Source organism: Dipodomys spectabilis, unplaced genomic scaffold (genome assembly GCF_019054845.1).
Source record: "Dipodomys spectabilis isolate Male_0828 unplaced genomic scaffold, ASM1905484v1 ptg000076l, whole genome shotgun sequence".
Taxonomy (NCBI): Eukaryota; Metazoa; Chordata; class Mammalia; order Rodentia; family Heteromyidae; genus Dipodomys; species Dipodomys spectabilis.
The window spans coordinates 6,574,914-6,598,314 of NW_024870753.1; the positions used below are offsets into that span (position 1 = coordinate 6,574,914).

At 46.4% G+C, this 23,401-nt stretch overlaps 2 protein-coding genes across 4 annotated transcripts in view; one reads left to right on the forward strand and one right to left on the reverse strand.

The window, feature by feature from the left end:
- Positions 1-260: 260 nt before the first annotated feature.
- Positions 261-15,215, reverse strand: Ift46 (intraflagellar transport 46). Of its 3 annotated transcripts, XM_042682771.1 has the most exons (13): positions 14,982-15,215; positions 14,198-14,294; positions 12,348-12,427; positions 10,210-10,362; positions 9,409-9,548; positions 7,615-7,689; positions 7,372-7,465; positions 6,716-6,844; positions 5,097-5,218; positions 4,543-4,609; positions 2,373-2,433; positions 2,046-2,131; positions 261-686 (listed from the first exon to the last, which is right to left on the reverse strand). In XM_042682771.1, the coding sequence occupies exons 3-13, from the start codon at positions 12,390-12,392 to the stop codon at positions 591-593; spliced, it is 1,068 nt and encodes a 355-aa protein (XP_042538705.1). In that variant the 5' UTR covers positions 12,393-12,427; positions 14,198-14,294; positions 14,982-15,215; the 3' UTR covers positions 261-590. The 3 variants fall into 3 exon arrangements, with proteins under 3 accessions (XP_042538705.1, XP_042538707.1, XP_042538706.1); XM_042682773.1 differs by lacking the exon at positions 10,210-10,362; XM_042682772.1 differs by lacking the exons at positions 261-686; positions 2,046-2,131 and adding an exon at positions 2,139-2,226.
- A 4,149-nt stretch (positions 15,216-19,364) lies between these two features.
- The window catches only part of Arcn1 (archain 1), a 29,061-nt gene continuing 25,024 nt past the window's right edge, over positions 19,365-23,401 (forward strand). The window contains exon 1 of the mRNA XM_042682749.1: positions 19,365-19,537. Coding sequence (XP_042538683.1) covers positions 19,535-19,537 — 3 coding nt within the window. The 5' untranslated portion in view covers positions 19,365-19,534. The remainder of the gene's footprint in view (positions 19,538-23,401) is intronic.

Sequence of the window (23,401 nt, forward strand, 5' to 3'; positions counted from 1 at the left end):
CCTAGAAAGAGCTTCCGCATATCTAACTATTCTGGAAGCTCTAGGAATCCTGTTCTTATTTTTGGAGACTTGGAGACAGGGTCTCACTACGTAACCCAGGCTAGACTCCATGATTCTACTGCTTCAGCCTTCCAGGTGTTGGATTATAGGTACGCCTTGTCATGACTATCTCTGAGGCCTTTTGAGGTACAAAGCCCCTCAACATTATTGTAGTCGCTTAGGAAAGTAACGGGTCAGAAACTAGATGAAAACCAACAACATGCCATCACAACCCCGCAGAGCATTTTTATTTGTAAAACAGTTGCTAACAAACTTCAGGAGTGAAACAAAATAACTATATCCCTAAGAAAGCATCTTTCCTTCTGACCCATGCTCTGCGGGTCTCAGCAATCTGGTCCTTGCTCTGACGGAGGAATGGGTGAGCAACTCCTGGGGGAAGGCAGTCGGAGACAGGCGGAGTCAGTTAGCAGTCAGAAACGTTTGTGCTCTGAGAAAGGAAGAGGTACTGCCGGGCCCAGGTGCGGAACAGCAGGCGCCAGGAGACTGACAAGGATCTCTCTGCCCCTGCTTGAAGCTGAGCCCGGGAAGGCTTAGCTGAGGGTTAGCGTCTCTACATCTCCAGCTTGGGAGGTGGAGTTGGATGGAGGGGTGAATACTTTCTTGCCTTCAGCCAGAGCTTTAAAATGCTGTGAGAAGGGGAGAGGGAACAGATAGCTCTAGGATAAATTCCAGTTGCCACGTTCTACTTGCTACATTTACTACCTCTTTATAAACCTGTGGAGCCACACGCCGATGGCTTACACCTATCATCCTAGCTATTCAAGCTGAGGTCTGAGAATTGTAGTTCAAAGCAGAAAGATCTGTGAGACTCTTATCTCCAATTAGCCAGTCAACCAGAAGTAGAGTTGTGGCTCAAGCGGTAGAGTGCCAGCCTTCATCAAAAAACCCAGGTGGCTCACGCCTATAATCCTCCCTCCCTACTCAGAAGGCTAAAATCTGAGGACCATGGTTCGAAGCCAGCCAGGGCAGAAAAGTTACCATGAGACTCTTTTTTTTTTTTTTTTTTTTTGGGGTCCGGTTGTGGGGCCTGAACTCTGGACCTGGGCGCTGTCCCTCAGCTCTTCAGCTCAAGGCTAGTGCTCTACCACTGGAGCCACAGCGCCACTTCCGGCTTTTTTCTTTTTGCTTATGTGGTGCTGAGGAATCGAACCCAGGGCCTCGAGCATGCAAGGCAAGTGCTCTACCACTGAGCCACCTTCCTAGCCCATACCATGAGACTCTTATCTCCAATTAACTACTCAAAAACTGGAAGTGGAAGTGGAGCTATGGTTCAAAGTAGTAGATCTGAGCAAACGAGCTCAGGGACAGCACCCAGACACTGAGTTCAAGCCCCATGACTGATCCTCCTCGCCCCCGCATAAAAGCACAAGAACCAGGCCCTGAGTTCAAGCCTCACTAGTGGCACCAAAAAATATACTTTATGGCCAGGTGCAGGTGGCTCACGATGCCTGTAATCCTAGCTATTCAGGAGGCTGAGGTCTGAGGATCGTGGTTCAAAGCCAGCCTGGGCAAGAAAGTCTATGAGACTCTTATCTCCAATTAACCACCAGAAAACCAGAAGTGGCACTGTGACTCAAGTGGTACAGCATTAGCCTTGAGCTGAAGAGCTCAGGGACAGTGCCCAGGCCCAGAGATCAAGACTCACAACTGACCCCCCCCCCCCAAAAAAAAAAAAAGAACACACTTTCTGATTCAGTTTTTTTCCCCAGTTCTGCTTCCAAACTAGAAATATATACTTTGCCTCACCCCCTTTAAAGAAGAGCAACCCCCTTCGTTCCTGCTTCCATTCACAAAGCCACCTTGAGAGCTCCCCTCAGTGAGCGCTGCCAGGGCACGGCTGCCTCCTGTGCTTGCTCAGCCATGGGGCGGGCACGGCCGCCCAGGCAGGGACATCCTCCATTGGCAGGACGCCATCCCAGAGGTCCAGGACCACACAGTGTGGTGACTCGAGCCACAGTAAAAGTCAGCCCCTGCTCTTATCTTACCTGGGAATTCTTGAATTCTGAGTACAGGGAAAACAGCAGGTGCAGTGACTGAATCCGACTCTTGTAAACAGGGATGTCTAGGATGGCTGCAATGAAGAACAACTTCCAGAAACAGAACCACACAAGTTCTGGGTCTGCTCAAGCTAGCCAGTCGCCTCCCAAATGGGATGTGTTCCTAGGACTTGAGGGTCAAACATCACCAGCAACTAGTCGCGTAAGCTTGGATTCCACCCTCAGCACAGCAGGGGCCCCCGGTGCAGGGGCTAGGTGCAGACACTACAGGAGGGATGCAGCTATCCCAAGGCAGGGCGGGGCGGAGATGCTCACCACAGATCATGTCTATGTACTCAGCCAGGCTGCAGTCGATCTCAGCTGTGGGCAGGCTCACCTGGAAGGGCGTGGGATGCCACTGTCAAAAGGCTCAAGTCTCAGTGGGCCCAGCACCACTCTCTGAAAGAAGAGCGCTCCTAGCAGTAAGATGCACTTTGGTTGAATTGAATTTCCCCTCAAATTCCCCAACTGTTAAGTACTCCAGGATACCTCTGTACTTAAGAGATAGCATCTTTATAGACACAGCTAAGTGGAAATGAGGTCATTAAGGTGGGCCCCTAATTCCAGGATCTTGGCAAGAGTTGAGAATAGACAGGTGACTTCCGAGAAGACACGAGAAGATGGCAGAGAGGGCCCAGAAGAAAGCAGCCCTGCAGACCTGATCTTGGACTTCTTACTGTACTCAGACTGGGAGAAAACAAATTCTGGCTTTTAAGCTACAGAGTCTGTGGTACTTTGTTACAGCAGTGCTAGCAAACGAGTAGATGCTCTCATTTCAGTAAGACATAAGTCATACTACCACAGTAGTGGATGCTCTATCAGGACCAAAAGGCTTCCAAGGTAAAATGCACTACGATGCTGTCTCTCAGTGTGTATTCTGAAGGAGAAATCTAGACTATGTCCAGGCACTGAGTGACCTGACGGTGTAATGCCTCAAGGCCCTGGGACACCATAGGAACAGAGAAAATGGATTCAGCAACTCACTCAGATGAGAGGCTTTGAATTGAAACAAGTTATAATGGTTTTCTCCTTTTTAACAACAAAGAAACAAATTTGCTTTTTCCAATTTAACAATATAACATTGCCATTTCTTCCCATGAGAGCAAAATGATACTAGATTTGATGTTATTACAAATATTTGACTGAATGGATTATCCAATCCCTTAATCCAGGGCTAGGTACAGATCAGTGATAACACATACACCTAGCATACATGAGGCCCTAGGTCCCATTCCTTGTACCACTAAAAAGACGACAAAGAAAGGAGAAATAATAATTAGGGTAATTATGGGATAAATACCTCCTGTGGAGAGGACATCTAACATGAGAGCTCAGGCAGTGGATATATTTACCAAAGATACTTAGAATATTCATGATAGCACTATTGGAAAGTACTAAACTGCATCATCAAATGGATGAGCTCATACGCATGTGTATTAAATGATGGAATATCCACGTGTGGTGGCTCATACCTATAATGTCAAAATACAGGAGGCTGAGGCAGGAGGATCATGAATTTAAGGCCAGCCTGAGTTATAACAATACCATGTCTCAAAAAAACAAACAAACAAAAAAAACAAGCTGGGGGCCAGTGGCTCAATCAGCTTGTAATCCTAGCTACTCAGGAGTCTGAGATCTGGTAGATCACAGTGCAAAGCTAGCATGGGCCAAACCATCCATAAGACTCCATCTCCAAAATAACTAACAGTCAGAATGGAGGCACGTATCAAGCGATACAGCTCCAGCTATGAGTAAGCAAGCTGAGCAAGCATGAGGGCCCTGCGTTTAAGCCCTGGGACTAAGAAAACAACAGTAGCAATTGCAAGAAAATGGAATGCCATCGATTTCCAAAAACAAATGAACGACTACACAAAATAGGATGAAATTACTAATAATGTTGAGAAAAGAAGACAAAAAGAATAGGTTCAGGGCTGGGAATGTGGCTCAGTGGTAGAGTGCTTGCCTAGCATACACAAAGCCCTAGGTTCAATTCCTCAGCACCAAATAAACAGAAAAAGGTGAAAGTGGTGCTGTGGCTCAAGTGGTAGAGCACAAGCCTTGAGCACAGAGATGCTCAGGGACATTGCCCAGGCCCTAAGTTCAAGCTCCAGGACTGGCACCAAAAAAAAAAAAAAAGTAGGTTCAGATTTAGAGGAAGTACAACAATAAGCAATCACAGAAATTGGAACAGTGGTTTACCCAGGAGGAGGGCTCAGCATGCTGGGAATGTTGTTTGCTGATTGCGCTTGCTGCTTACACAAGTGTATCAACTGGCAAAAATGAATCATTGCTTGAGGTACCTCTACATTGCAATCTGACCATGGATTACACACCAGTTTCAAGGTCCAGATGATACAGGAAAACTCAATGTAAGGAAGAGAAACCCAGGCCCTGGACTGTGGAATGAATGGCACAAGTTTCTTACCTCCTGCCACTTTCCACTCACCTTGCCCAAAAGTTCTTCAAAGTCTGGGGACCACTCCTGCATCAGGGTGTCAATGTCAGGCATAGGCCTGAGGTAAAGAGATAAATGTGAGCATTGACGTCAGCACCTCTGGCTTGGGATATTCTAGGACCCAGAGAGGTCTTCAATCACCCGCATTAGGACTCCGGGAGAACCTAGACTGGGCAAAACTCATTTCCTTGGAGCCTGGACTTTGGAGGAGCTGGCTCAGGCGTGCTGCCAGAGAAATTTCAATCTTTATATCTGCAATTGTGCCAGCAGTTGCCAACTTTTCAATTTCTAAAAAGTACAGTGAAAAAGTACTGTTTTTTTAAAGACCTCAAGTTGATCAAATTTGCCTCCATTCTTGGCCTTCTCCTCAAGAGCGATGGCTCATGGTGGTGAAGGTGGAGGATGTGGCATCTTTGTTGGGCATGGTGGTGCAAGTATGTAATCCTAGCATCCAGGAGGCAGAGGTGGGAGATCAAGAGCTCAAGGCCAGCCTGAGCTATACAGAAAGATCCTTTCTTAAAGAAAAAGAACGCATTAACTCTCACCGGGTGTAGTGCACTGTTGCTGGGGGCTTGGAACGGTGTAGCTCGGAGATGCTTTCAATCCAGGTGTCGATGGCTTTGGGATTCTTTTCCGCATTTTCCAAGCTCTTTACTTTCATATGTTGCTGGAAGAATAAGAACAGTGGCTGACAGCACTGAAACAGCGCTCATTCTTTACAGAGCGGCCCATCAGATCTGCTGCTGCAGAGCCAGTGAGGGAGCTGATGGCCAGGGCAGCCTGAGCAACCTGAGGCCAATCGTAGGAACCGTTAAGAGCATGGGGTAGTGGGCTGCTTCCAGGGTGGTGCTACTAGAAGGTGGTGGAACATTTAAGAGGTGGAAGGCTACAAAAAAGAGATAGGGCCTTGACTGGGAGGTCTTTAGGACACTGGGGGTATGCCCCAGGGAGACTGCAGGGCCCACTATCTTTCCTTTTACTTCTGGCCATGAGGTGCATGTTTTTTCTCTATCATGCACTTCTACCACAGACCTAACACAAGGGACTGAGTCCCGCAAATCAGAGCCAAAACCAATCTTTTCTCTTCATAAACCGATCACTCAGCCGTTGGTTACAGTGACAGACCACTGACTGACCCAGAAATCCTGACGGGACTGCTTGGAGCCATGGGAAGGGAACAGGCCAACAGGGCAGGATGCAAATGCCAATGTAAAACGCCATTTCACAACTACAAGAATAACTAGGAATAAAGTGTTTCTGAGGACATGGGCAAGTTGAGATGAATTTCCATCAGTGGCGGGATGTGAAATGGTACTGCCACTGTGCACAGCTTGGCAGCTCCTCAGAACGTTCAGTTACCACACGGCCCTGCACTCCCACCCGTGTGTGCATCCAGAGAACTAACAGTATCTTCCCGTGCAAACACGTGCATGTCACTAGTCATAGCATTAAAAGTGGAAACACCCGACAAATGGACAAACAAAATGTGGTATATCCACATTAAAAAAAAATAGGAATGGGTACCAGAGTTTAGGAGAAGGGGAGAATAAGTACAGAACTTTTTGGAGTGAAGAAAATGTTTTAAAATTAGAAAATGACAAAGTGCTGGGAACAGAACATGCACAGGGCTGTGGATTCGATCCCAAGCATGACACACGCAGAAAAATAATAGTGACAATGTCATATACTTCCATACTGAAAATAAGTGGATGGTCCCAATTTAAAAGGGTGACTCTAGGAAGTGGCGCTGTGGCTAAAGTGGTAGAGCGCTTGAGCTGAAGAGCGAAGGGACAGTGCCCAGGTCCACAGTTCAAAGCCCCACTACTGACAAAATAAATAAATAAAAATTTAAAAAAAAAATTTAAAAGGGTGACTCTAGCAATGGAGGTATGGCTCCATGGTGGTATACCAGTCTCTCAAACTCAGTACTACCCCCCCAAAAAGCTTTTTAAGTAAAAAGGATGGATCTTTATACTGTTTTGTAGAATGGAAACTTCTTTGTACAACTAAAGATAATAATAATTAAAAAAAGGATGGATCTTATGGTATGGAAATTAAATGTCAATAAAGCTGTCCTGGAACAGTTGGTCTGGCAGCAGTCAGCTATACAAATGTCAGTCAGGCTTGGGCTCTTGGCCGGCTTGCTGCAGCTGGCCAGTCTTACTATGATATTGTGCTGCTTAGAATTCTCTGTTAACCAGAGCGACAGCACCGTAGGGTCCGACTGCTTCATAGATGGCTCATCCAGTACCAACAGGCCAAGGTTGTCAGGCTTTCCATCCGGGCGTGGAACCTGTAGGAAAAAGGCAAAAGTAGAGAACAAATGGGAGGTTGTAACAAAGCCACACCTGCTGTTTCCAGAAGTCAGAAGGGAAGTCTTCTGGTTCATCGTTATTTCTAGTATTAAATGAGAGCATGCTTAGCCAGGTGCCAATGGCTCATGCCTGTAATCCTAGCTATTCAGGACGTTGAGGTCTGAGAGGACTGTGGTTCAGAGCCAGCCTGGGGAGAAAAGTCTGTGAGATTCTTATTGCCAGTTAACAAAAAGTCAAAATCAAAAACAAAAACACAAAACAAGAGTAGCTCATGTGGGAGAGCACCTAGCTTTGCGTGAAAATGCTAAGGGACAGCACCCAAGCCGAGCTCAACCCCTGGTACTGGCATACATGCACAAAAAAAAAAAAAAAAAAACTCCAATGACATTTATTTATGAAATTTATTAAGACAGCCACTACTAGTGAGTTAGCAGAATTGTTAGAAGGGTCATTTTTAATTTTTTTAAAAAAAGAAGGATCATTTGTCAAGATGCTCTGTCTGTACCTTTAAGAATGCATCAATATCTCCAACAGCTGGGATAAAATCAGGAATGAAAGGTTTCAGTTTGTGGTCCAGGTCGATCAACTGAGGCGTGTACCTGGAAGACAGTGCCAAAGGAGGCGGGAGGCTGTCAGAGAAGCTGCTCCACTACCCAGGCTACAGCAAAAGCCTGGCCTTGTCCCCGAGTGGAGAGGAAAGCCGGGCAAGGCCAGGCAGTGGCGCTCAGTACAAGGTCCTTGTTCTCACCTACTGATGTACTGGAAGAGTTCCTTAATCTCAGCAGAAACAGGCAAATGCTCATAATCTGCAGGATCATAAGCCCTGGGGAAAGGAACATACAGAATGGTTAAGGGGGCCAGAGCAGAGCCTTGGGTTGGTCAGGAAGCTGGCGCCTAAAGCTAGAGCCTGCCCCTCCCACACCTGTTTTCCTGGTGGCTTCCCAGTAACTTTACAGCCCACTATAGTTAGTTCTCAATCACATCTGATCTAGAAGGGCAAAGCTGCAGAAAATTAAAAATGTGAACCAGGAGCCGGCGGCTTATGCCTGTAATCCTAGCTACTCAGGAGGCTGAGATCTGAGAACTGCAATTCAAAGCCAGCCTGGACAGGAAAATCCATGAGATTTTTCTTTTTTTTTTTTGTCGGTTGTGGGGCCTGAACTCTGGGCCTAGCCGCTGTCCCTGAGCTCTTCAGCTCAAGGCTAGCGCTCTACCACTTGAGCCACAGAGTTACTTCTGGCTTTTTCAGCCTATGTGGTGCTGAGGAATCAAACCCAGGGCCTCATTCATGCAAGGCAAGCACTACCACTGAGCCACCTTCCCAGCCCAAATCCATGAGATTCTTATTCCCAATTAACCACCAGAAAACCAGAAGTGGTCCTGTGGCTCAAATGGTAGAACATTTGCCTTGAGCTGAGGAGCTAAGGGACAGCACCCAGGCCTATAAAGTTCAAGCCCCATGACCGACAAAAAAAGAAAAATCAAGGGCTGGATGTATAGATCAGTGGTAGTGTTTTCCTAATGACACCCAAGGCTCTGGATTTAATATCTGGCACTAAAATAACTAAATATACTAATTATACACAGTGAAAAGTCTTATTTGTCTCACACTCCATCCCCTTGCCACTAAATTCTCCCAAAGGTAACCAGGCAATCTGTCTGATTTTGCAAGACCCTTCTAGAGACACATACATCATCTGCTGCACACACACCAGGAACACTAAACTGCTTCAACACTCAACAGTACCTCTTGTAAACACTGTAGAAAGCCATTATGTATGAAATTTATAATGGCTGCACAGATTTCTACTCATGGGCTATCCCGTTGTATATTTAGCTAGTAGTTCTATTTCCTTTTCTTCCTTCCTATCTCTCTCTTTTCCTTCTTTCAGCTAGTTCTTCTCTTTCTTTGCTTAGATATAGGGTTCTTACTATGTTGTCAAGACAGCCTTGAACGCCTGTGCTTGAGAGATTCTCCTGCCTCAGTCTTCCCAGCAGCTGGGAGCATAGGCCCAAACCATCACACTGGGCTAGCGGGCTAGCAAATGTTCATTAGAATCCAGGGCCTCACAAATACTAGGCAAGTGTGCTACCACTGAGCTACATCTCCAGACCTAGTAACTGTATGTTTGGTTTTCAGAGTTTTCTTTTGGTCAGTCGTGGGGTGCTTTCCTGAGCTTTTTCTTGCTGAAGGTTAGCACGCTACAACTCTGAGCCACATTGACGCTTTAGGTTTTCTGGTCTTTCATTGGAGTTAAAAGAGTCTCATGGGCTTTCCTGTCCCAGCTGGCTTTGAACCAGGATCCTCAGATCTCAACCTCTTGAGTAGCTAGGACTATAGGTATGTGCCACTGGTGCCTAGCTTAGTAGTAATGGTGTGTTAAATGCAGGGTTTTTAGAATGTTTTGATTAGGGTCTGTAGGGATGGATCATGACTGATTTGGCATGAGAGCTGAACAGAATGACATTTTTCACTTTGGTATCATCCAGCCCACTGTGGTGGAAGATAGGGTCTTCCTCCTTGGCATGGGGTCCCTCCTACCCTTCCAGAGGCGTTATATGCTCTTCATCATCATCATCTTCATCAGAATCTGTTTCTGATGAGTCATCTTCATCATCATCATCATCCTCATTTTCACTGAAGCCCCGCTGAGGTGTCAGCTGTGAGACCTTCTTCTTCTCCTGGGATAGGGCAGGGCAGGATGGGCAGAGAAAGGTTTGTAGACTGGGGACGTAAAGTACTCTGCCAGCGTTGCAGTGTTCTACCCAGAACACCACCCCCCTCCCTGAGACACCTGGCACCTAACCACCAGAAGGCAAGCCTTCCACTCTGCTCAGCTGCACACTGGACCCCACTTTCTGAAACTATATCCCTCTACCAGAGGCTGTGTGTAAATTCTACCCAATTTGTACCTATTGCTAAGGAGATTCTAGAGACTCTGTGAACATTATCTGGACAGCTTCAACGCTTAAAACTAAAGGACTTGCTGAGAAAAGGATGGTCACTTTCCTTTGGGAGGAAATGGAAGAAGGTAAAGTGAGGCAGACAAACTTTAGAGTTTGTGAGATCTTAGGACTCACATATGGAAATCTAGTATTTGATTTGCTGAGTAAACAGCTGGAAAATACCAAACACAGAAGGAACAAAATCAGCCCTGAGCCTGAATTCTGACTCCAGCTCTGTGACTAGGGCTTTCTCTCCTCTTTTGTTGAGTGATATTTCTCTCAGTGGAGTATCGTACCTAACTGTATTTCCCTTCCCTTCTCCCATGAGGTAAATGTAACAAATACAACATTCTAGCTCAAGATGAGGGCTCCCTGTGTTCTTGGCATGATAACCTACCTTTCTGAGCTTCTGGCTGTCTCTGTACCATCCCACCCTGTCAAGTCCATGAGAAGGGATCTGGTGGCACTTGGGACTTGCAGAGGCAGTTGGGATGGGGTCCATGTCTTTAACTCTGTGGCCTGGAGCCTGTGGCATGCCCTCCCTTAGGACCTGAAGGATGACCAATTGGCCCCCTTTAAAAGTAGGTTTTGAAAGCTTGCTTTCCAAATGTTCTATGACTTATGTCAGTCCTAGGTCTTTAAAGTATTACTATGGCTTCCTACGTTGTTTTCAACATCCCTTCCTTGAGGTGTCAAAGCTCCTGGGTTTTTTGTTTTTTCAGTCATGGGGCCTGAATTCAGGCCTGGGCGCTGTCCTCCAGCTCTTCAGCTCAAGGAGTGCACTCTACCACTTGAGCCACAGCGCCACTTTTGGCTTTTTCTGCTTATGTGGTGCTGAGGAATCAAACCCAGGGCCTCATGTATGCGAGGCAAGCACTCTACCCCTGAGCCACCTTCCCAGCCCTGTTTGTTTTTTAGTTTGTTTTGTTTTGGGAACATAACCCAGTTTGAATACAGGGCCTCATGGCACCAAGGAACCGCTCTACCGCACTCACGTTCTGAAAGGACACTGAGGTGTAAGTGGTGGGTCATGTCTAAGGCTGCGCATAAACGGTTGTGAGGCAGCGTGCATGTGAGATCCCACCTGGTTCAAGGTTGAGGCATCATTCCAGCTTCCTGCTAGAAACAGGGCATTCCTTAGGTTCACATAAGAACAACAAAGGGGATTGGGGTTGTTTTGTACTACTAGTAGGGCTTAAACTAAGCTTTCCTTTAGCTGTTTTGGTCAAAGGCTAGCACTCTACCATTATTAGCCACAGTTCCATTTCTGGCTATTTTGCTCATTAGTTAGAGACAAGAGTCTCTCACACTTTCCTGTTGGGGCTGGTTTCAAACTATAATCCTCAGATCTCAGCCTCCTGAATAGTTAGGGTGAGCCAGCAGTGCCTGACACTGTATGTCTTAAGATTTCAAAAATTGCTGGGTGCCACTTATAACCTTAGCTAAAATCTGAGGATCCAGGTTCAAAGCCAGCCCAGGAAGAAAAGGCCCCATGAGATTCTTATGTCTAATTTACCAATCAAAAACTGGAAGTGGCACTGTGGCTCAAGTGGTAGAGCACAGCCTTGGGAACAAAGAGGCTCAGAGACAGCGGCCAGGTCCTAAGTTCAAGCCTCACAAAGGAGGTGGGGGGTGGGGGATGATGAGGGTGGAGGGGTGTGGAGGTGGGGGTGGGGGCCCGCAGCAGGCACCAGTGGCTCATGCCTCTAATCCTAGCTACTCAGGAAGCTGAGATCTGAGGATCATGGTTCAAAACCAGCCCAGGCAGGAAAGTCCATGAGACTCTTATCTCCAATTCACCAAGAGAAAACCAGAAGTGGTGTTGTGGCTCAAATGATAGAGTACTAGCCTTGAGCTGAAGAGTTCAGGGCAGCACATAGGCCCAGAGTTCAAGACCCATGACAAAAAAAAAAAAAAAAGGGAGAGGCAGGCTAGGAAGGTAGATCAGTGGTAGAGTGCTCGCCTTGCATGCATGAGGCCCTGGGTTTCAATTATTCAGCACCATATAAGGAGAAAAAGCCAGATGTAACTCTGTGGCTCAAGTGGCAGAGCACTAGCCTTGGGCTGAAGAGCTGAGGGACAGTGCCCAGGCCCAGAGTTCAGGCCCTATGACTGGCACACACAAAAAAAGTTTTCCAGCTATCTCTTATAATCAGGAAAAGTATGAAACACTACCCTGCTTCAGATAAAACTCCTTACCAAAAAATCAGCTATAACATGAGGCTTGGGTCAAGGATGTGGCTTGGTGGTATGGCACTTACCTAGCACATGTGAGGCCCTAGGTTTGATCCCAGCAACACACACACACACACACACACACACGCACACGCACAGGCACACGCACAGAAGTAAGGTTTATTCTGAAGAAGAGTCAACATCTTAGACCCTGTACTCCTATTTGTCTTCCATGAGCTCAAAGGTAGCCAACCACTGAAGAGTGATCAGGAAAAGATTCCTGCGGCTCTGGTGTCATTTCCAGCTCACTCCTGCACACCCAGAGCAGAAATTCTCTGAGAAGCTGTGGGTTATACCGACCTTGTTATTTTCCTCTTCATACTCATCACTGCTGTTATCAGCCATGGTGGTGTTAGGAGGATGGGCAGAGTGAGGAAACCCTTCAGAGAAAAGTGTTCCATTTAGGTTCAATTATTTCTAAAGGTTAGTATTGTTAGTTTATTACATGTTGTGCTTTCATCATTTCATAAACCAGAGTCTCTAAGAGTCTCTAAGTCTCTCTCCTGTGTTTGCATCTTATCTTACCTCTATTCTGGACTTCATCATCACAGTCCAAACCAAGTTCACCTCAGCTCAGCTATTCCCACCATCTTGCCACCTACTACGCAACTTCACCTTTGTGCCTCTCACCCCCTCCTCCTCCTAACAGCAACACTGCCTCCAAAGCTCTACTTCTGAAGTTGTGGTGGCTCATCTCTGTAATCCTAGCTACTTGGAAGGCTGAGATCTGAGGATCAAGGCTGAAAGCCAGGCAAGACAGGAAAATCTGTGAGACTCTTATCAACAACTAGCAAATAAAAGCCAGAAGTAGAGTGTGCCTCAAGTGGTAGAACACTAGACTTGATCAAAAAAGCCAAATAAGAGTAAGTGGCGGGATGAGAATGTGGCTTAGTGGTTGAGTGCTTGCCCAGCATTCCTGAGGCCCTGGGTTCAATTCCTCAGTACCACATAAACAAATAAAGCCAGAAGTGGTGCTGTGCCTCAAGGGGTAGAGTGCTAACTTTGAGCAAAAGAAGTTCAGGGAGAGTGCCCAGGCACTGAGTTCAAGCCCCAGGACTGGCAAAAAAAAAAAAAAGCCAGGTGCCTAACAGGTGGCTCACACCTGTAATCCTAGCTACTCAGGAGGCTGAGATCTGAGGATCGGTTCAAAGCCTGCCCAGGCAGGAAAAGTCCATGAGACACTCATCTCCAATTAACTACCAGAAAACTGGAAGTAGAGCAATAGTTCAAAGTTGTAGAGCACTAACCTTGAGCAAAAGAATTCAGGGATAGCACCCAGACCCTAAGTTCAAGTCCTACGACTGAAAAAAAAAAATCTTCCTCATCACCATTTTCCATAACAGCAAACATTTTGCCTTCATCAATGTACAAATACATTTGCATTTCTCCTATACACTAAGATAACAGGAACAATCTGTCTTTGTGTATACCTATTCCCAGACATAAGGCGGGCATGGTACATATATACGAGGCATTCAAAAGTGTTATTCAATAAATGAATGGTGTCAAGTCCTTTAACAATATTCTGTTAAGTATCTTCAAAGTTGAGCAAATGAGTTTGGATGAGAAAAAACAAAACCAGCGACCCCTGTAAACTGAGCAGTCAGTAATAAATTTAAAATATTATAGAGTTGTGCTGAAGGAAGAGTCTACAATCTGCTAAACTGTAATTTCTCTCTCCTTAACTAGTTTGAAAACTAAGCCAGATGTCTTGGCACTAGAGTGGACCCTAGTATTTTAAGGGTAAGGCAGGATGATAGTGAGTTCAAGATCTCCACCTAGACTACACAGTGAGACACTGATTCAGAAAATCCAGGGGATTGTGATTAAAAACCACAAAAGTCCACAAGACTCTAATTCAAAAGCAACCAGCAAAAAGCCATAGTGGAGGAATGATTCAAATGGTACAGCACCAACTCTAAGCAAGCAAAGACCTGAAGCCTTGAGTTCAAACACAGTTACTTGCTAAAAAAGATGGGAGGGGGGAGGAGAGGGAATTGTAAGTGCTTGACTCTCTCTCATCTAAGCACTTGACAACTGACTTTGAAAGTCAACATCAGCTATTATGAACTCAGAACCTGTTGCATATAAACATGAATCCATCTTTGTTTTAAGAGCAATTTCCCTTCTTCCCTCTTCATTCTTCTTACCTTGGTTTCCTGAGGTTGGAGTACAACTACTTGCAACCTCTTCGGAATCCTTAATCTCTAGACGTTCATCATACGTCTGGTTCTCAACAATCTTGGTCTGAACAAAAGAAAACATGATTACACAGCTCCCATCATGGGACATAAACATTAAGCATCTCCAAGGAGATACAAACCAGCAGAGGCTCCTCTTCCTTACCCAAGGCACCGGTTTGCAGGAAACCTTTACCCCATCCAAACTTAAGTCATCCTGACCCTCATTTTAGGAACTGCTGGTAGAGTGGCTGAAATCAGAGAGAATCGTGGAGGAAAACAACAGCCAAACTCTCCAGCAGCTCTCTGAAATCTGTAAGATACACACACACACACACACACACACTGATGGTTTTTCAGGTTGGGTTAGTTTCTCCCAAAGCTACTGGGGTTTATTAGAGAGTGATTAGAGAGTGAAGGGACTGCAGAGGCTCTACAAAAAAGTCCACCTCCGGGGTGTGTGTGTGTGTGTGTGTGTGTCTCTGTGTGTGTGTGTGTGTACACTGAACTCCAGTTTCTCGATCTCAATAATACCAAAAGCATCACTTCTATCTCCACCAGTTTTGCAAGTCTGATCCCACTGAAGAGCAAGTTTCTTGGAGAGTAAGGGGCGCGGGACAGTTGGCGGCGGGCTTGGACAGGCGCTGGGGGCGGGGCGTCGCCATGGAGACGGGAAAGGCGCCGCCAGCGGGCGAAAGAGGAGGGCGCCAGGAAAGGCCCAAGCTTCCTCGGGGCGGGGGAGAGTACAAATTACCTGTAGCCCCTCCGAATCCGTCTCCTCTCTATGGAAAGAGCCCCAGCCTAAGACTGGGGTCTCACTCCAATCTCAGACCAAGCGACTCCAAGGGACTCTCCTAGGAGCAAGCCGACAGCTGCCTGTCGCTAGTCACAAAGTACAGAAAGAAGAGGAGCAATCGCGAGACTCGATTCCCAATCGCGAGTCCTCCTCCCCGTAGCCCCACGTAACGCCTCTTCCAGCTTAGGTTCTCAACGCGCCGGAAGGAGAGAGCAAGGAGCGAGCGAGGTGCGTGCAAGGAGCTTCCGGTAAAGCCTTTGGACGCTCTGGGCAGCCAAGTTGCCTGTCTATGGTTTCAAGAAAAGCTTTTGTGGCGGCATCTAGCGGCCGAAGGTGGAAGAACGGGCTGATGAATTTCTGCCCTTCCATCTGAAACACGGTTTTTCTGATTTATTTTCCCTGGGCATGCAGCTTCCCCTAGATCTGTCTAATCAGGACTTCTATACATTTGCCAGGGAGCATCCCAAACACTTTTTTTTTCTTGTCGGTCGTGGGCTTGGACTTGGCGCCTGGGCGCTGTCCCTGAGCTTTTTCCACTCAAGGCTAGTACTCTACTACTTTGAGCCACAGCTACTCTTCCGTTTTTCTGGTGGTTAATTGGAGATAAGAGTCTCAGGGGCTTTCCTGCCTGGGCTGGTTTTGAACCACTGGCTACTCCTGAGTAGCTAAGATTACAGGTGTGAGCTACCCAGCCAAATAAAGAAAAAAAATGTACATTGTTACAGTTCTGGAGGATGGCAAGCCTAAGAGTATACATGACGATGGCATCTGAGAAGCACTGAGTTACAGAATGACACTTTTTGAAGTCTATGCTCAACGTGTGTGTGTGTGTGTGTGCGCACACGTGTACTAGTACTGGAGTTTTACTCAAGGCCTCAGGCTCTCCTTTGGCTTAAATCTTATTCATGTTCAATTTATTGACATTTTAAGTTCTTAGCATTATCTGTGATAATAGGATTTTATGAATATACATCCCAACATTTAAATTTTGTTGTAGCCATTCTCAGGGTCCTTAATGGCTTTGACTGTGAGTAAAGTTTGTATCATGGCACTATTATTGCCAGCTTGATCTAAATCTCTGCATAAACACATTTGCTTGGCCTTTTTTTTTTTTTTTTAATCAATGTTGGCATTATCATTTGAGCCACACCTCCACTTCTGGTTTTTTGGTAGTTAATTGCAAATAAGAGTCTTGGGGATTTTTTTTCTGCATGGGCTGGCTTTGAACCTTGATCCTCAGATCTCAGCCTTCTGAGTAGCTAGGATTACAGGAGTGAGCCACTGATGCTTGGCTTCTGTCTCTTCTTATTCTTTTTTATTTTGAAATTTTTCTTCTTTATATGATATCCCAAGACCACCTCAGTTAATCAGTGAGGGACTTTTTGTGTGTGTGTGTGAGAATACCATACAGAGGAGTTACAATTACATGGACAAGATAAGGAGTACATTTCTTATCAAGCATTGTTGCCTCCTTTGTTTCCCCTTCCCATCCCTTCCCGTACTCTCCCCCTCCCCTCCCAATCCTCCCCCTCCCCCCTCTCTTCTTTAAACCATGAAAACCTACTACTTCTGAGGCACTCCTTTAAACATGTTCACAAGGATGCATATTCTGCAGTCTTGTTGAATGTCACATTTCCAAAGAATAGCATAAACTGGTCCTTACTGAGCTTCTGAAATTCATATTCATGGCCTTGAAAGCTGCCATGAGGCAATAATTCCAAAGAGGATTTATACTTTTTTAATAAGTAAGAATGAAGATATGAGAGAATAATGAAAGTGGTGATACTGATCAAGATGCATTATAATCACAAATTACCACATTGACTGCAACTACAACTGAGCTTGCTTGATTTGTTTGGCTGATGCTCCATCACGTAAGCCATACCTCTTGACTGGCGTTTTGCTAGTTATTTTGGATAGAGTCTGTTGAACTTTTCTCCCCAGCCTGGTTTTGAACCTTCCTTGATCCTCTTGATCTTAGACTCCTGAGTAGCTAGGATTACAGGTTTGAGGCACCATTCCCAGTCTTCTTTCATTTTTTTTTTTTAAAGAGGAGGATAATTTATTTCATTTCACAGCTTCTAAAATTTCAGTGTTGCCACTTTGGAAAGCAGTATGGAGGTTCCTCAAAAGACTTCACATAGAACTCCCCTATGACCCAGCAATGCCACTTTTGGGCATTTACCCAAATGTCTACAAACAAGACCACACTAAAGCTACCAGCACAACTATGTTTATTGCAGCATTATTTACCATAGCTAAGATATGGAACCAACCCAGATGCCCCTCAGTAGATGAATGGATCAAGAAAATGTGGTATATATACACAATGGAATTCTATGCCTCCATCAGAAAGAATGACATTGCCCCATTTGTTAGGAAATGGAAAAACTTGGAAAAAATTATATTAAGTGAAGTAAGCCAGGCCCAAAGAAACATAGGTCCCATGGTTTCACTTATTTGCAATTTCTAGTATATGTACGAGTCAAGCGGAAAAGGTCAGATAATGTGATGTCAGGAAAATGAACCCTTAGATATGTATCTTAATGTTTTTTTCTTTCATGCATGTGTTTCTAACGCATTGATAAGATTATTTCTTTGTTGCTTTGCATGTCCCTCCCCCACAGTATAACCCCTGCTTTCACTATATTTGATGTCAGTATAACTTGTGGAGGAGATGGGAAAAAACCAGTTGTTTAAGGATACAGGTGGACCTGTTGCAACAATGAGAAGTACAAGTTGTCATGTCCAAAACGAGCTTTACACCGTCGGTGGGGGGGGGGAGAGGGAAGGGGAGGAAGGAGAAGGATTGGGATTGGGGGGGAGGGGGGAGGCTGGGAAGGGATGTGAAGGGTAAACAAAGGAGGAGGCTGCAATGCTTGGTAAGAAATGTACGCATTATCCTGCCCCTCTGTACAGTATGTTCACAAATAAAATTAAACTAAAAAAAAAAAAAAAGATTTCAGTGTTGGGGCTGGGAATGTGGGAATGTGTAAAGAGGTTTGTGATGGAGCATAGCTGCTTATCTAATGGCAACCAGGAAAGGGAAAGAGTCTTTATTACTTTCTATGGCTAAATAATACTTAATTTCATGACTATGTTATATTTCCTTTGTCCATCCATCTGTTGAGAGTTGATTTGTTTGGATTGTTTTCACTTATTAGCTATTACAAATAATGCTGCTATAACCAAACATTTTTGTGTTGGTATATATTTTTAATAATGTTAGATATGTGCCTACCACAGGAATTTTCTGAGTGATCTAGGAACTTTAACTTTTTGAGGAATTGTGGAAGCCTTTTCCAAACTCTTTATGTTTGGAACTCTATCATGAAAGCAGTCACACTATTTTACAATCCTACTAGTGACATATTAGGGTTTCGATTTCTTCACATCCTTGCCAAAATTTATTAGAGCTATCCTAGTGGTGTGAGGTTGTATATCTCACTGTGTTTTTTTTTTTTTTTTTTTGTCGGTCGTGGAGCTTGAACTCTGGGCCTGGGCGCTGTCCCTCAGCTCTTCAGCTCAAGGCTAGCGCTCTACCACTTGAGCTACAGCGCCACTTCCGGTTTTCTAGTGGTTTATTGGAGATAGGAGTCTCAAGGTCTCTCCTGCCCGGGCTGGCTTTGAACCGCGATCCTCAGATCTCAGCCTCCTGAGTAGCTAGGATTACAGGCGTGAGCCACCAGCGCCTGGCTTCACTGTGTTTTGATTTGCATTTTTAATTATTATAAAAGTGATGTACAGCGCTGGGAATGTGGCTTAGTGGTAGAGTGCTTGCCTAACATGCGTGGAACCCTGGCTTCAACTCTTCTGTGGCTCAAGTGGTAGAGCGCTAGGCTTGAGCAAAAGAAGCTCAGGAACAGTGCCCAGGCCTTGAGTTCAAGCCCCAGAACTGGCAGGGGAAAAAAAAGCAAGTGATGTACAGAGGTGATTTGCATTTTCTAAATGACATAGGGATGTTAAACTTTTTTAAGCTAATTAGCCATTTGTAGCTTTTCTTGGGAGAAATGTCTGTTCACATCCTACATCCATTTTTACATTGTGTTCATCTTTATCTAAGAGTTCTTTATATATTCTGGATACTAGTCCCTGATGTGCACAATAGATGTTGTTTTGGTTTTGGGCTTTTTGCATGTTATTTTAATGGCCTCGTGCACTGTAAGAGGCGACACCCAGGACCAAGATCCAGGGAAGGCCGCGGCGGGAGGCTGCAGCGCTCGGGGCCTGCGGGCCCGGGTACCGCGGCGGCGGCGGCGGCGGCGGCGTCCGGGTAGTCCAGCTAACCATCCTGCAGGCCCCGCCCTCCGCCCTTTGACCCGCGCGGCTTCCGGTTGGAGACGTGGCTCCGGGCCGCCATCTTGGCTAGAGGCGAAGCGGCGGCCGCTCCTGTCAGGGGGGCAGCGGGTCCCGAGCGGCCGGTGCTCCCCTTGCTTGGACCTCCCCCCCCCGCCCAAAGCCCTATCCCCAGTGAGCCGGAGCGCGGGCTGCGCCCCACCACCGCCCTCATCATGGTAAGACTCGAACCGGACCCCGAACTCGCGGGCTCCGGGCCTCGCCCGCCGCTTCTCCCCGCCGGGCCCGGCCGAGGCTGGGCCGAGGGGCCCCGCCCCGGGCTCCGGGCGCCGGGGGCCGCCTTCGCTCGGGGCCGGGGAGCCCGGGGGCTGACGTCCGTGCCTGTCGCCGCGCCCCGCGCCCCGCCGCCGGCCCCGGACGCGGCCTGCGCGGGCCCGGGGGGTCGCGGCGCCCGGGGCTCGGCGCTCCGCGGGCCGCGCCGCTCGCGGACGGCCTCCGCCGGGCCCAGCGCTTGCAGTACTGTCATCATCACCATCACCATTGCTGCCCCCGCGTATTGTCCGGGTCCCGGGTGCGTGTGGCGGGCACCGAGGAAATGGGAGCGAGCCCGGTCTTGGGAACACGGCGCGGGGCGGGGGGCGGGGGGTGGGGAGACGGTTGTGTCTTCCAGGAAAACTTGGGGTGCGGGTGAAGTTTGTCCGTGCTTTACGCTCACGGGCCGTCTCGGGAGGGGAACTCGGGGTCCCCCCTGGGACCGCCCGCTTGCCTTGCGAGGCGCGCCCCCCACCCCGATTGTAGAGACGGGGCGCCTCAGTGGTGAGGATGGGGAGCCCACAACTGCTGACGCCGCCCGACGCCGCGCCGTCCGCGGTTGCTGCGTATTCATGAAGTGCCCGCGGCTCCGCCGGCTCCAGCCAGCGAACCACTTATTTTTTTAGTGCACGTTAGGTCCTGCAGTCTTGTCTTGTTTTGTGCCGTGTCCTCCTCCAAGCTTTTGAAGGCTGCTCTTGGTGTTCGTTTTTTGATGGATAATTTTGATATAAAGCCTCTCCTGTGCCTAAGTTCCTTGAGAACTTGGCTAGTCGGGAGATTTTGTGCTTTGGACATACTGAAAGTTTTTTGTTTTTTCCGATTTCTTTTGTGTTTGTTTTTTCAGCCTCAGGTTTATAAACTGCATCGAGCCGGCCTGCCTCAATTCACTAGGAGACTTAGTATTTGGGTAGCGTTTTAAGAAGCTTTCTTCTTGTACTGTGAAACTATTCATAGTGCTTCTTGGGGCTTACAATTTTTAAGTTTATTAATTTATTTATTAGTCCTGGGGCTTGAACTCAGGTCCTGGGCATTGTCCCTGAGCTTTTTCTCAAGGATAGAGCTCTACCACTTGCCATAGCTCCACTTTCAGCTTTCTTAGTGTTTAATTGGTGATAAGAGACTCAGGGACTTTTCCTGCCCTGGCTGGCTTCCAACCATGATCCTTAGAACTCAGCCTCCTTAGTAGCTAGGATTATAGGTGTGAGCCAGGGTTGCCAGGCTACCACTTAGTATTTTAATTCATTGACAATTGAAAGATAGTAAAAGCTGTAGATGGTGAGTGTTTCATCTGTTTTGTTTTCCCTTTTGACATGTGTACGCACTTAAACTTATGTCATATGTTTCTGAATTATTAAGGACATGGCACGTTTCAGATACAGATCATGTGCTCTAGAGAACAGTTTATCTAAATACATTCTGTTCTGTCAAGTGTTAGGACACAGCATTTCTTCTTATGCAGCTGCGGCTTTGGCTTCTTCATCTTCTTCTTCTTCTTCTTTTGCTGGTCCTGGTCCTTGAACTCTGGGCTGTCTGTAAGCTAATCTTTTGCTCAAGACGAGTACTCTACCACTTTTAGCTTTTTCAGTGATTAATTGGAGAGAAGTGATTAATTGGAGAAGTCTCACGGGCTTTCCTGCCAGGCTTGACTTCAAACTAAGATCCTCAGAGCTCAGCCTGAGTAGCTAGGATTACAGGTGTAACCCACCTGTGCCTGGCCCGTGTCCTTTTTTTTTTTTTTTTATTGAGGGGCTGGGAAGGTAGCTCAGTGGTAGAGTGCTTGCCTTGCATGCCTGAGGCCCTGGGTTCGATTCCTCAGCACCACATAAAGAAAAAAGCCGGAAGTGGTGCTGTGGCTCAAGTGGTAGCTTGAGCTGAAGAGCTGAGGGACAGCGCCCAGGCCCAGAGTTCAAGCCCCACGACTGGACCCCCCCAAAAAACACAATAATAATAATCTTTTATTGAGATTAAGTGGTTACATAAATTCACACATTTCACAGTATTATAGGATAGTGATACTTAAAGTCACAAACATTTTTTTTGGGAGGGGGGTCCGGCTGTGGGGCCTGAACTTTGGGCCTGGGCACTGTCCCTCAGCTCAAGGCTAGCGCTCTACTACTTGAGCCACAGCTCCACTTCCGGCTTTTTTCTTTTTTTTTGGTTATGTGGTGCTGAGGAATGGAACCCAGGGCCTCATGCATGCAAGGCAAGCGCTCTACCACTGAGCCACCTTCCCAGCCCTGGCCCATGTCTTTTTATTATATACAAGCTTTTGTTTTTAGACCACAAAAGTAATTGATCTAAACTCTTGTATAAACTTTTCAAGTTTCATATTTTGTATGTGGTTTAGATTCTATTCTGATCTTCCTTATTTGAAACTATATAAATGGTAAGATACAATTCTATCATAATTATAGAATGTAGCCTTGATAGATGGAATTGTGTGGGTGTGGGTGTGGGGGGTGTGTGGGTATGTTTGAGACAGGATCCCATTGTGTAGCCCAGGCTTGTCTCCTATCTCCTAATTTTCCTGCCTTAGACTTCTAAGTGCTAGGATCATTATTATTATTTTTGTTGTTGGTTGTGGGGCTTGAACTCTGGGTATGGGTGCTGTCCCTCAGCTCTTCAGCTCAAGGCTACCACTCTACCACTTGAGCCACAGCACCACTTCTGGTTTTCTGGTGGTTAATTGAAGATAAGAATCTCATAGACTTTGTTGCCTAGGCTGGCTTTGAACCTCAATCCTCAGATCTCAGCCTCCTGAGTAGCTAGGATTACAGAAATGGGCCACCACAACTTCAGAAGCAGAGCCTGGTTTGGGATTATTTTTATACCTATATTTTGTAGGTTTACAGACAAACTTTGTTTTGGTTAGATAATTTGCCTTCTAGCAGCTTAATACCAGTATAAAATATCTTCCAAAGTAATTAATACTTGGGCAGTGGGTATTATTACTGTGAAATTCTCTGATATGTAGACTTTTAGAGTTATGTATGCACATGCACTGGTCCTGGTGGTTGAACTTGGCCGGTTGCACTGTCCTAATGCTTTTATTGTTAATTGAAGATAAGAATCTCACAGATTTTCTTTCCCAATCTGGCTTCAAACCATGATCTTGAGACCTCCACCTCCTGAGTAACTCAGATTACAGGTGTGAGCTACCAGCACCCAATAAATGGTGCAGATTTTCTCTCTCTCTCTCTCTCTCTCTCTCTCTCTCTCTCTCTCTCTCTCTCTCTCTTTCCTTTTCCTTTTTTTTCGTCAGCCATGGGGTTTGAACTTAGGGACTTGGGGCCTGGGCATTGTCCCTGAGCTTTTTTGCTCAAGGCTAATGCTTTACCACTTTGAGTTAAAGCTCCACTTTTCTGATGGTTAATTGGAGATTAAGAGTCTCAGAGCGGGAGCAATGTGGCTTAGTGGTAGAGTGCTTGCCTTGCATGCATGAAGCCCTAGATTCAATTCCTCATTATCACATAAACAAAAAGCCAGAAGTGGTACTGTGGCTCAAGTGGTAGAGTGCTAGCCTTGAGCAAAAGAAGCTCAGAGAAAGTGTCCAGGCCCTGAGTTCAAGTCCCACAACCACCAAATAAATACATAAATAAATCTCGTGGACTGTCCTGCCTGGGCTGCCTGAGAACCACAGTTCTCAGATCTCTTCCCTCCTGAGTAGCTTGGATTACAGGTATGACCCACCAGTGCCAGGCAAGGTAAAGTTTTTTTAACAGTCCTAGAAATCATTTAGATTCTGAGCCCTTGCTTTTTTAAGATTATTG